This window comes from Eptesicus fuscus, chromosome 5 (genome assembly GCF_027574615.1).
Source record: "Eptesicus fuscus isolate TK198812 chromosome 5, DD_ASM_mEF_20220401, whole genome shotgun sequence".
Lineage (NCBI taxonomy): Eukaryota > Metazoa > Chordata > Mammalia > Chiroptera > Vespertilionidae > Eptesicus > Eptesicus fuscus.
Genome location: NC_072477.1, coordinates 87,159,226 through 87,170,616, shown reverse-complemented (window position 1 = coordinate 87,170,616; position 11,391 = coordinate 87,159,226). Strand labels below are relative to the sequence as shown.

Below are 11,391 nucleotides of genomic sequence, written 5' to 3'. Positions count from 1 at the left end.
TGCTCCATTTTCCCCCCATTAAACAGTTTACATATATTATTTTTAAAACTGAAATTAATTTTATTTTTCTAGAAGAATTCTTTCAATATAGGAACATTATCTGGTCATTCCTATTAGTGTACCTCATGACTGCCAAATAGAGAATGATGAACAAAAAAAATGAAAAACAACTGTGCTTTGTCCCCAGAAAAGTACATGACAATCTTATACTAATCTCTCTTTGATTTTGATCCATACAAGGGGCCACATGGAGGCCTACTCCGTTGCAGGAAGTTGATGTGTTTTGCCTCATAATTCTTCCTTGAACTTTGAATGATTTTACACCGTATGTAACAGGAGTCGTGGCACCTCTTACCTCAGTTCTGCTCCTGTAAAATAACTTATATGGTAGTTTCTCCCTCTAGTTTTTCAATGTCCTTCTCATGGTTGTTTTCCCCCTGCCTCAGTTTACTTATGAAGGAGTAGCCTGCTGGAAATGTCTGTATGGATGTACCTGTACCCCAGGGTTCCATAAATACCAGGGTCAGGTCTGTCCTCTCTAGTGCAGCTGGGTGAAGTAGTCTCAGAGGGCATGCAGAGTACAATGAAAGTGAGAAATGTGTGTTCACAGGGATAGGTTCTTTCTTGCTCACCTTCCATGTCTAGTGAACCAGTGTTTTTTTTTTCCCCCTTGAATCACCTCTCACCTAAGCACATGCCAGCATTGCATGAGGGCTATGGGAGGTGAGACACCTAACTTAACAAGTTTGTGAAAAGACCAGGGTGTTCTGGCTGATTAGAGGCTCAAGATGAGATAACAGTTTGATCTGACTGCCAGGAAGTGACTGTGGATTCAGGCTATTTTAATTGACTTGAGAGTCTTGAGCAAGATATATAATGGGACCTCTATCCCATGCAGACACCAGGTATCATCTGGAGTTGTAATTGGTCTAAGGCGTCACATTTTAACTGGGGCTGTTATAGGTTGAATTGTGACCTCCAAAAAGGAAGTCCTAACCCTCCATACCTCAGCCTGTGAACCTAACTCCATTTCCTTCTCGTGGTAGGATCTTTTAGATGTATTTAGTTGAGGTTATACTGGAGTAGGGAGGGCCCTTAATCCAATATGATTAGTGTAGGGTTCTTATTAGAAGAGGAGAAAGACACACGTGGTGGGAGAACTCTATGTGAGCACAAACACAGAGAGAGATGGTCATGTGATGATGGAGGCAGAGATCAGAGTGATGTATTTACAAGTCAAGGAATGCCAAGGATGGCTGGTAGCCATTAGAAGCTGGGAGAGAAGCATGGAGCAGACTCGCCACCCTCCCGCCCCCCGCTGCCCAGAGCCTTCCAGAACCAACCTTGCTGGCATCTTTAATTCAGACTTCTAGTCTCCAGAACTGTGAGAGAATAAATGTCTGTTGTTTCAAGCCACCCAGTTTGTGACAACAAGGCCACCCTAGGAAATCAGTATAAGGGCCTTGGCAAATCCTGGTGCACCTAGATGAGGATGGCGAGGGGATCTGCCACACTGCCATTAGAGGAACAATTGAAAAAATAGGTGATAATTAGCCTAGGGATGTATTGAAACTCTAATGTTCATTTTCACATATTTGAAGGCCACTCAGATGGAAGTTAATTTAGACTTAGTCCATTTAACACTTGAGGTACGATTTTGGCTTAAAACCCTCTAAAAATTATAACTATCCAGTAGTGGGCTAGAAAGACCTTTACTGCTAGAATTAAGGAGATGTGATCTTTACATGAGAGGGTCCCTCTCAGTTGCTGACATTCTCTACATGACAACCAAGTTTATATATCTCAGTGCTATTCTGTGAGGATACACTATTCGAATAGTGGTACCTTCCTGTGAATCTAAGACCCATTTGCTTAGCTGTCCAGGGGCTCAGATGGCAAAGTTTCCTAAGTCAGTTATCAAGTGCATGAGCTCTCCTCTTCCTCCTTTCTCTATTTGCGTTACCTAATGTATTGCTGCATACAGTATTGTGGCTGCACACAGACATCCTTCAACCAACACCTATCGATGGCCAGCCAACTCTCTGCCAGCCACGTGGACTACCTGAAAAGGCAGGAATGAATGAACTTGCAGCTTTATCCATTTTGCCATCCCTTTCTTGATAGAAGTCAAGCTATCCTGCCAAACCCCATGAACATTTCTAGTGGAATCTTCGCTTCTTGACAAGTCATGTTTCATTTTCATTCTCCACATGTCCCCATCCATCAGTATTTGGCAGATCTCTACGGAGCCAAGACTATTTGTAAATCACTGAGTTGGGCATTATGGGAGGACGTGAAGATGAACAAGCCATGATTTGTGCCCGTGGGGAGTTTACCAGGTCAGCCCCCCTTCTTTATAATGGTTCCTAGGAGACGCGGGAAAGCAGGACAGCTAGTGTGTTTACTTACCTGAGCATCCCAGAATTGTCTTCTAAGTCTGCTAGTTGTCCATCCTTCTTTGGGAACAATGCTCAAGAAAAGTTCGTCTTTTTTTTGCACTACATGATATGAAGTATTGGCAAAGGCAGTCAGCCTTCCTTTTCTCCCAAGTCCCTAGATCTACTTTTTGAACCTGGATAATAATCTCCTTGGCTTGAACAGATTATCTTCTGGGCTTGATAATATACATTATCTCTTACCTTTAATGCAATGCAAAGAAGGCCTGATTGTAAACTGTTTTAAATAGGCTTCATGTAAGAGTAGGCAAACGTGGGTAAGATTATAGTCCACAAGGACTGAAACCACTTTCTTTTTGCTCCACTGAGTGCATATCTTCCCTCTCATCCTGCTTACTGCTTTATCTTTTATCTCGTTCCTCTTTGCCAAATAAACAAGTATAGGCATCGGCTGGAAGGAGACAAGGTGCAAAGAGCTGGCCAGTGACCCCTTTCTGTCCATCACCTACAAACTGGAGCCTTACAAACTGACTTGCTGCCAGCCTGGCAAGAAGAGGTGCTGGTTCTCTGGGGAGCCCAGGGCCTTGGCCTGACTGCGGGGCCTCGGTCTGCACTAGTGGCCGGGACTTCATGATTGTCAGTGGGTCTGATTGAAAGATGTTCTTCATTTTAGCATTGATGGGAACCAATGAAGGACAGGGAACTTGTTGATGGTAAAGGAGACTTGCAGTTGAGTAAGAATCCAGAATTTCTACCACTGCTCCTGCAGAAGCTCCAAATACTGGGAGGATTTCAATTCATGTCTGACTTTCCTTCTCAAGCTCCTCTGCCACCACATCTGGATCACAGGGCTGAAGTAGTGTTATGGCCGGCGCACATTGTCATTCAGCCAACAGGGGTCAGCCTAATCTCACACTCAACTGCCTTAATCCCAACTGCCTTTCTGCCTTCATAGAGCCTCCACTATGCAAAGCTCTGGACACCCCCACTAAGAGCCACCTCCATTATTGCCTATAGACCTAGACTACGCCTTGCGTAATCTGGCTGCACTCAGGATTGAGTTTCTAGCTTTATCAATTTCTTTACTTCTAAATCTTGCTATACTATATTCTTCTCAAGAGCAAAAGGGAATGATAAATTTTGGAAAAATAGTTGGGAGAATCCAATTCTGTGTTTCAATCACCCTCTCCCTATTTCTAATTTTTATGTGCTTATTTCAATGGCCCATGAAGAGAAATATAAGGCCCCCACATCATAAATACATTTTCATGTCCACCAGTCTGAAGCAACCCTCCATTAATTAAAAAAGTACCCTCAAATTGGTAAGTGTCACTGAAGACTTAAATTAGAGAATGAGATTTACTATAGTTGGTAGCTTTTGGACAAAACTGTTTGTCTTTTCTTTCAGTTTAACTCATTTATATCTCTTCATTTTCTGAACAGATGACCCATCTATATCCTTAACTCTGAGATAGCACTGAAGATTTCTTTCTTTCTTCTTTTTGAGTTAGCTTGCTGACCTGCCTTAAAACACGACAGGCTGCAGGCTGACCTAACCAATCACACAGCACAAACATGACTTACTCAGCTTGTCTGGAGAAAGAGAATACAAAATTAGTATTAAGAGAAGATATAAGCAATAGAATAGTTGGTTAAACATTATAGCTTGTAATAAATGAAAATATTGAGTGCATTTTAAATGATTAATGTATGAAAACTGTCATCACTTACTGTGCATTAATAAAAGAATGCACATTTCCAGTAGTGGTTAATGTTGCAGGCCCATCACTCGGCTTGGGTAGCGTGCATAGTAATGTTTAGTATGACAATGAGTTGGGGTAGCTGAAAATTTAGGATGGTTGCAAGTTTGTGTAGTATTTGGATTAGCATCTTAATCTGTGCCTTGTCAGCCTCATCAGTACACAAGCTATACATTTTTTTTTCCAAAACTAGCAAAAATATGAATGCGTCTTTTTTTATTTTTTTACTTTTTTTTCTTTTAATTGAGAATAATGACCAAGGTACCTGCTTAAACAAATACTACCAGCATTCATTAGTTAGGATGGTTACATGTAAAAGAAATGATGCCAGATAGTAACAAATCCAAGAGAAGTTTATTATGAAAATGGCACCTGCGGATGAAAAAAATTAAGTTACATAAAGACAACCATGTATGTGACATGTATGAGAATCTACAAAAGTATAAAAAGAACCCTGTTGTAAATGAAGTATGTACATTTCTGATTTGCAGCATTATCAATGGTCAATGAAAAAAAATGTTTCAAAATAAGCCAGGCACTCAGGAAGTTAGGTCCGGTTAGCTTCACACAAAACAAATGTATCATAGCTGTCGCTTTGTAATGTTTTAATTTTTATATATATATGTGTGGTAGAGTTGGTAACACTGCTAAGATTTTTACAAACAGAATATCCCTTTCCCCATTATTCAGCTACTTGGCACCAGTCTCCTCATAAAAGTTTTCATATATTTGTACAAGAAATAGTTAAAACACAAACAGACACAGTCTTCACAGGTAATGAAGTTTTTTTTTTTTTTTTTTCGTTTTGTAATTTTAACACTATGGATTTAGACAGCAGCTGTGATTATCTGTTAGTTTAAATCACCAGAAATCATTTTGACACAACACAGAAACATTTATAAAAGAAAAACAAACAGCTATTTAGCTGTTCTTTGTAGCTGATAGGTGCATTCCTTTGATTGTTCGATAGCTAGAATAGAGCTTCCAAAATTAATGTTTAAATTTCGTGATTAGCCTTCTTCACCTTCTAAACCTATTAAATCCTTGAACTAAGTTCATTATTAAATGATGACTTTATTTTGTCATTATTCCACAGTGGTTTGGGCCCAACTCATGGAATTAAAGATCCTAGAGGAATTCATTCAACACAGTGATATTCAAAGGACAGCTGAGTTACTATAGTAGCATTGCACGCATAAACATATATATATATGACAATTCTATATTCCATTATACCTTCCCCTCTGTTTTTAAAAAATGTTGGTTGACCTTTGAACTAATTTTCTGTCTCACTGGTAATTGCTTTATATATTGCTCCATCAGCCAACCTGGAAGGAAACCAAAGAAAAGCACCCACTGCTTATAGGTAGAGCACAAGGGACTCTGGGAATGTTAACAACTGAGGCTATATGGCATCAATTTATTGAATATATCTGAGCATTACTCTTCACTCTGGAAGAAAGAGTCATACCAGAATTCCATGTGGGAAAAATGGCTCCATTAACCTTGAGCTAGTTAAGAGTCTTTTTATCTCTGAGAATGAGAAAGGTTTTGGAGAACGGGGAAGGAAAGATGAGGAAGGGAAAGGGGAGAGGATAGGGGGAGGGAAAGAAGGGAGAGGTCGGGAGAATACACACCAGCAAAGCAACAGCAGGGATTTTATAAAGTGAAACGGAAGGTTCACAGACAGTAGAAGCAGCATAGGGGTGACACTACAGAGGAAGGCCACCACACAGAAATCACTAACCCCCAAGAATCACTGATTCACTAGGACTGCAGGAACGGGACGGGACCACCCCGGACTAGAGAGAGAGCACAGCGAAGACAAAGGACAAAACAACTACGTTAGCTTAGTCTATACTGCATATAGAAACACACATTGAAACTGCAATGGACGACAGCCAAGGACATGTACACATTGCACACATTACAGTTCTCACATCTGTTATTAGATGCCTTAACAAACAGCTGCCAAAAATGGAGTGGAAGAAGAATTTATACTTGACAGTCATTTGGAGTGTTTGACACTACACTGATTTCTGGCAACAAAGACAAAATAGGATATTTTTTTCTTTTTCTTTTTCTTTTTCTTTTTTTTGTACTTAATGTGCAGTTTTCAGTTGAGTTATCTGTTTGAAGCTTATTAACCCATTCTTTATTTTTAAACTGTATTGGTTCCAACCTAGAAATAAGAGAATCAAAGGGAAAAGAAATTCCATCAAATCAAGTCAGTCCCCCCGAAATACAAGCTTTTTTTAGCAAGAAATGAAAAAAAAATTTAAAAGATGTTAAATATTTTTCCTCTTTTACTCTGAAGTGTTATTGAAGTTGCAAAAATTAGCCTCAGTCAGACTGAGAAAAGGGGGGTGGGGTGGGGGGGGGGAGCTTAACGAAAGGCAGTATGTACCTAACCTGCTCCTCAACCGGTTTGATCGAGTTTCCCCAAAGCCCCTTCAAAAAGGGCTTCACTGACCCATTACAGTGAATGTGAGGCTACGTTTGTTAGTTGGGAGGTAAAACATTTTAAGTCCTGCAGCAAACGTTAATGAGGGCTTTGTCTTAACTAACCAAGGAGACTGCAGCAATGGACTCCAGGCCAGGACAGAACACACTTTTCCCCCAAAACCCAGCCCAGGAGCTGCATTCTGTATGAAGACATTACAGATTAATAAATGATAGCACCATGGTTTTAGAAATTAAGTTAATGTTTCAGTAATTAACATTTAGTCCCACCGTTGTTGTTGTTGTTGTTGTTTTAAACATTCTAGTCACAGGCCAGAAATTAAGTTTAAGAACCCAAATTATTTGTATGTGCAAGTAAGAAAAAACCTTAAAATCTTAACCATAAAAAGAGAATTAAATTCTGCATAAAAATTCTAAAATACTATCCCCCTATTTTTTTTAAAGGAATTAGGAACAAAACCAAAAAGCCACCCCATTTCGTTTGACTTAGTCAAACAGGGCACATCGTTGATGCTTGTCTCTTGCGATCTTGATCACATCAAGATCTTTAGGAAGAAAACCCGATGGTTGTCACTTGAGAAATCTCTCGACCACAAGACCGAGTATTCTATGGCAGAGGCATATGCGCATTAAAGACATCTTCATAAAGATGCAAAGGAAAGCAAAACAACCCAACACACATCTCAAGAAGAAGACAAAACGGCAGGCAACCGGTCGTCTGACCCTCGGAAGGCCAAAAAATAAAACATATCTTTACAGGAAAGAATAAGTCAAGTTAAAGAAAGGGGGGGGGATGGGATGGGGACCGTCGTGTGGAGAGAAGACGCTGACCTGCTCAAATTCAAAGTGCTCGAATAAAGGTCTAAAGGAAAACGCCGCCCCCGATGCCTCCCCGCGGACCGCCCCGGCCGGCCCGGGCCTCAGTCGTCCTTGCGCTCCAGCGTCTGTGCGGCGTGGATGCCGTTGCTGTAGACGGGGAAGGGCAGCGTGGAGAAGAGCCCCTCGGCCGTGGTGAACACGTTGCCCGCGGGCATCTGCGTCAGGCTGGCCGCGCTCACGGCGCCGCCGAACGGTCCGGACATGTTGAGCCGGTGCACGTGGTGGTAGAGCATCTCCATGGGCGTCTTGGGGTCGAGGCCGAAGCCCGGGCTGTTAACGTCCACGAAGTTGACAGCGTGCGCGTTGGGCAGCAGGTTGCCCTGCATGGCCAGGGTCACCTCGGCGGGCGCGTAGCGGATGGTGCCCGTCGTGTAGACCCTCTGCGCGGCCGTGCCGGTGGCCGCCAGGGTCCCGGTCACCCTGTGCACCAGCGGGAGCACGACGTTGCCCGCCTGCAACCTCTGCAGCGCCTCCAGGTCCCCGGTGTACAGCAAGGAGTTGGACGCGCTGGGGCCCCCTCCGCCGCCGCCGCCGCCGCCGCCCCCGCCCCCCGGGTGCTTGTCCCGCGGGGATGCCGACAGCGGGGGCGACAGAGGGTCGGAGGTGACGGGGGCCAGGGCCGAGGGGGCCGAGGCGCCAAACTGAGTCTTGCGGGTGGCTGCGCCGTCTGCGCCGGGCGGGGTGAGGACCGAGTCGGGGATGGCCACGTGCAGGCCCCCGGCGCCCCCGCCGCCGCCGCCGCCCCGCCCCCCCGCCGCCGCCCTGACCCTGCGGGGATGGGAAGTGCTCGGAGGTGGGGGGCTTGGTCATGCTGTAGGGGGACTCGTTCCTGGAGATCTCCCTGTTGGGCGGGTAGTTCCAGATGCTGCTGTCGTTGTCGAAGTTGATGGGTTCGGAGATCTCCGTCTTGATCTTGAGCACCGAGGCACTGTTGGGGGAGGACAGCAGCCGCGGGGGCTCCACCAGGCCCGCGTCCAGGCCCGGGCTCGACGCGCTGGACAGGCGCCGGCGGCTGGAGCTGCCGCCCTTCTGCCGTTTCCGCCTCTTCTTGCGCTTCTGGTGTTTGCTGGAGGCCTGCGCGCCCGCCTCGCCCGCGCTGTCCGAGTCCTTGGCGCTGTCCGACGTGAGGGACTCGCAGTTCCGCAGCCGCGGGTCCGACTCGCTCTCCACGTAGCGCTCCACCTTGATCTGCATGGGGCCCAGGGCACCGAAGCCTTCGTCCCCGGCCTTGGGGCTCTCAAAGTCCGAGTGCTCGAAGCTGTCGTCGCTGTCGCGGCTGTCGGGATGGCTGGAGCTGTGGCCTTGGTCGTGGCAGTTCATGTCCTGGTCGCACGTGCTGCCCGACTTTTTCCGGTCGGGCTCCGGGTCTTCGCTGTTCTCCGACTGGTTCCCCTTCTCATCCGACTTGGAGTTCTCATTGTCCTCTGTGTGGGGCCGCGGTGGCCGGGGGCGTGGCGGGAGGGGAAGAGGAGGCAAAGGAGACACCACGTTAGCAGGGCGAGGCTCATCCCTCACTTGCGGGGTGCGGGGTTGGGGTGGGGGGGGGTGCGGGGCAGCTGTGTTGCGGCCCTGAGCTTCTCCACCACCTCGATGCCCTGCTTTCTCCCTTGAGGGCCCAGGTTAGCTGGACCTTTCCGCAAAGTGTGGTCCCTGGCCCAGCAGCACGGGCATGACTGGACGCCTGCTGCAAAGGCAGAGTCCCAGGCCCCCACCCGTCAGATTTTGTGTTTGAATAAGATCCCTAGGAGAGTCACAGGTACGTGAACGATGGAGAGGGCCTGCAAAGCGACTCGAGGGAGTCAGAGTACATATCTTGGAATAAGGTGTGAGTGGCACAGAAAAATGATGGTGTGCAAGGTGGTTTTCTAAAGAGGTCTTGCACCTTCCACTGGTGACGAACTGTTCATTGAAAACCATACTCTTTTCCTAAAGTTATTTGTCTCTGCACTATTCACCACCATCTGATTCACCGTATGTCTTATTCATTTTGATTAACTTCCGTCTCTCCCAACTAGAATATACGCTCCACGGGGCAACGTTTGCCTTTTTGGCCAACATTCCTAAACCAGGAGCAGAGGCTGTCTGTTCTAGAACTCCTGCCCCAGGTCAGAACGTTCAGACGAATGCAATTTAGGAGACAGGAAAACGATCAGATCCTCTGTGAGTGACCCTCACCTCCTGAGCTTCCCTGGGGCTGTGTCTGGAGGGGAGGGATCGTGTTTACAAACCTGGAGAGCAGGTGCCCTAAGGCTGGGGAGTGGCCCGGAACCCTAGCTGTCCAACACATTTTAGGGAGAATAGATTTTCCCAGGAACACAACCTTCAGAAGATTTAGGGATGGTGTTATGGCTCTGCCGTGATGCTTTTGGATGGCAGCCTGGACTAGAACCTTGAACAAAGCATGCAACTACCCGGGCCTTCCGTTCCGTGGCCAAAGAGGTTGGGTTAGAAGAGGCTCAGGGTTTTGGGCAGCTGTGAAATTCTGTGAGTTCCGTGCTCCCTGGCTCTATGTGTCTGTGAAGGGGCCTAGGGCTTGGGGGAAAGGTACATTTTTATATTGATTTTCCTGTGCTCCAAAGAACTCAGAAAGCCTACTTCCCAAATAACCAGAAATGGGAAAGTAAGGGTTTGCTCTGCAGAGATGCAGGAAATGAGTAACAGCCCAGCACCTGAGTCATTGCCAATGGCATTAAGTGTCCCACTTTAGAGGCTTCATTCCAGCTTGGTGAGGATGTGGATATTTGGGGTGCGTCGTCAGAGCCTGTCTTTGAGCACCAGAGACAGCCCTGCTATCTGCTTCTGGTAAAGAGGCCAGCCCTCGCTCTGGGGTTAGGGCAGGGCCCCTTCTGTATGGCCAGTGGAGGGCTGACATGAAGTATATTCGTGTACATATATTTATACAGTACAGTATATCTATATGTATGTAAATATATCACAACATACATATAAGTACGTATCTACACACATAAATGTTTGTGTATATTTATACACTAACTATCACATAGAAATGTAAGTATTGTGTATATACACACATGTGTGTATAATGTATGTGGTGGTATAAGTACAGTGTTTGTATGCATATATGTGTAGAAAGAGAGACTCAGTAATACCTTGATGCAGCAAATGTCTTAATATAAAATCGGACCAGTTGCTGTGCTCTGACGACGGCCCTCTGCCGTGACCCACCCCTCATGCTCGGAAAGGCAAGCCATAACTGCAGAGCACGGAGAAGTAGTAATACCTGTAATACCTGAGGTGTCTTTAGAGTCTGACTCAGAGTCCGATGTCTCCGAGGATTCCGAAGTTTTCTCCGGCAGATGGGGGAGCTGTGCGATGTCCATCGGTGTGTCCTTGTACTCGGGATTACTGCGGGGAGGGAGGATTCGTCAGGAGTGCACACACCCATTCTGTATAGTTTGCTTTTCACCGTCTTCTTCCCATTTCCTTGCCCCGAACTTTTGGAGTTTAGAGAGTGTAAACGACTAAACATGAAACAATTTCTCTGTTCATCATGGCAGTTTTACAGAAGCGTGGATGCCTGTGCGGGGCACAGGTGCACCCTGCTACGATGATTGAATACCCAAATACTACATGAAAGCCACTAAAAAGCTTTTACATAATCAGGTACCACAGGGGCCAGGGAACTGTGCTGCTTGACATTCCTCACAGTATAACACCTGGGGGGTCAGGGAGAAGGAGAAGTACTCTCAGCATTTCCCTCCCATAACTCCCGGGGTGCCCTGTCTTCTCCTGGGCTCCTCATGAGTCCATTGCCTCAGTACCCTTGTCTTGGCTCCTTGATGGAGCGTCTCAGTTATTCAGATGGCTCCAAAGCTGTGGGGAGTAGGGGCAGAGCCCTGAGTGCCTAAGATCTGACAGATGCACAGGTGCAC

The 11,391-nt window shown here is 46.1% G+C and overlaps 1 protein-coding gene across 1 annotated transcript in view; it reads right to left on the bottom strand.

Moving 5' to 3' along the window:
• Positions 1-7,539: 7,539 nt before the first annotated feature.
• NPAS3 (neuronal PAS domain protein 3) overlaps positions 7,540-11,391 on the bottom strand; it is an 875,944-nt gene continuing 872,092 nt past the window's right edge. The window contains exons 12-14 of the mRNA XM_054716524.1: positions 10,740-10,864; positions 8,267-8,922; positions 7,540-8,232 (exon numbers count right to left, since the gene is read on the bottom strand). Coding sequence (XP_054572499.1) covers positions 7,540-8,232; positions 8,267-8,922; positions 10,740-10,864 — 1,474 coding nt within the window. The remainder of the gene's footprint in view (positions 8,233-8,266; positions 8,923-10,739; positions 10,865-11,391) is intronic.